General features: G+C 33.5%; 1 protein-coding gene across 1 annotated transcript in view; it reads right to left on the bottom strand.

The window, feature by feature from the left end:
• Positions 1 to 577: 577 nt before the first annotated feature.
• The window catches only part of PNPT1 (polyribonucleotide nucleotidyltransferase 1), a 46140-nt gene continuing 44696 nt past the window's right edge, over positions 578 to 2021 (bottom strand). Inside the window, exons 27-28 of the mRNA XM_004691414.1 lie at positions 1900 to 1947; positions 578 to 840 (exon numbers count right to left, since the gene is read on the bottom strand). Of these exons, the coding sequence (XP_004691471.1) occupies positions 682 to 840; positions 1900 to 1947 (207 nt within the window). The 3' untranslated portion in view covers positions 578 to 681. The remainder of the gene's footprint in view (positions 841 to 1899; positions 1948 to 2021) is intronic.

Raw genomic sequence — 2021 nt, forward strand, 5'->3', positions numbered from 1 at the left:
AAAACAAATTAGGGCCCTCTTCGGTGGCACAACAGGATAAAGCACAGCACTGTTAAGCTACTGCAGCATGAATTTCATTCCCAACCAGGGTATCCCCAGGGTGACTCACATGGCATGGCACACTTCTGTCCTGCCCACTGCTCCCCTCAGCAGTGTATTTTAATCAATCACCTGTTCTGCTTCCCACTTTGTCTCTGGTGAATCCTCTCACTGCCCCTGCACCTCTGGACTGTACCTCAGTTCTGTATGCATAAGTAAATAATTAGATCTTTAAAACAAACAAATCAAATTAGCCCCTCAATTCCTTATTAAAGCTGGTAGTGAAGAAATAGTCTCTGGCTTTGAATACAGCATGTTCCAGTTGTGAAATAGTTGTAGGCAAGTAAAGCTTGAGCTCATGGAGAGTAAAGTGTTACTATTACATATAAAGAAGAAAATAAGATATGTAGGAAGATCCCATTATCGTAGCAGCAAAGGTGATCTATTTCTACACTTTGGCTTACTTTTAATAATATTAATTTATTATATAAATAAGTTACTTGAAATAAAACATGGCACATGTAAAATAAGCATTTAATACAAATAATTAGAATATATTTATACTATATATAAATTTGCACATTAGAAGACACTACTAGAATTTTGCTCTATGGAACAGCACTAGAATTCTTTTTAAAAAATTCATGGGGAAGAATTAGATGATGATTGTGAAATGGATTCTCCCATAACAATACTGCTTCTGTCATTTAGGGTTTTGACAACAGTTGTAGCTGGAGACTGGAGCACTTTGCGAGAAAGTCTCATTCTTCCATCAGCAGGATCCCGTCCAAAGTATTTCACCTTTGTTAAAGAAACTTAGTTACAGTACAATGATTGATATACAACTAAGAACATATTTAAATTTACATGGTCCAAAAAAGGAAGTGTTTCTACTTGTTCATTGAAAGCATAACTCACTATTAAGTGGAGGTGTATGTCAATGAATATAATTTAGTTAAGTAGTGATTACTAAAAAATAAGTCATGGGCAGTTAGGTGCCCAATTAAAATCTGTTAGAATGACCTGTGCCGATCTGATTTCTCTCCAGGACAGGTCTCTATCTTGGAAGAACAGTGAAAGCCCTGGTGAATAATTTTAGATAAGTACTGCCTGAACCTAATTTTGTTATTAAACTATACAAAATTATAGACAACTCAAAGAATCATCACATTGGAGGTTATTTAGCTTGATCATAGCCAGTGCAAGCCAAGAGGGTTAGTGATTTTTAAATTCCTTCTTATGTAAAACAAAAACAATCTTATACAGGGAAGTTTTAGTTCTTATCTTTTCCTAGAGGTTATATGACCAATGGGATTGTTAGATTCTCATTAAACTAGAAGCCTTCCTTAGTCAGGCATGACAGTTAGGTATAATTTTAAAAGAATGTGGTACAGTCAAAAAACCTTATAGCAATGACTTCTTTCATCTATGAGTATAGAAAAAGTCACTTGTTTTTATCAGAATTCTAGAACTGAATATAGATTTCATCAAGCTCAAAAACATTCAGCCTCAAGAAACAGAGAAGAAACTAAAGTCTCAACTCTTCAAATATTCAAGGTCTTTAACAAAGTTACATTATTAGTATGCTCACCTTCTGTCTCTAAATCATTGACTCAGCATAGATATCACTGACCTCCCCATGCATTTTTAAAATATTCTAGATTTTTCTAACTAAACTATAAGTACCTTGAAAGGAGAAAACTGGGTCTATAATCCAGAATGAGTAATCAAACACTAAGGTTGCATATAAATGAAAACCACAGGTTTTAATTCAATTTCTTCAGCTTACTTTTTGAAACAAGTATTTGAAACATCAAGTACAATTTACAACTTTAAGGCCAAAAGTTTGAATATAAGTACCTGAATTTCTTGACCAACTTCTAAACCTAGGGCAGTAGGATGTTTAATCTAAAAGAGAAGATAATCTGTAAGTTTTCATGCATAATTATATAATATACAGTATAATAGAAGTTTTTTTTTTT

The sequence above is a fragment of the Condylura cristata genome, unplaced genomic scaffold (assembly GCF_000260355.1).
Source record: "Condylura cristata isolate star-nosed mole 26May11 unplaced genomic scaffold, ConCri1.0 scaffold00031, whole genome shotgun sequence".
NCBI lineage: Eukaryota > Metazoa > Chordata > Mammalia > Eulipotyphla > Talpidae > Condylura > Condylura cristata.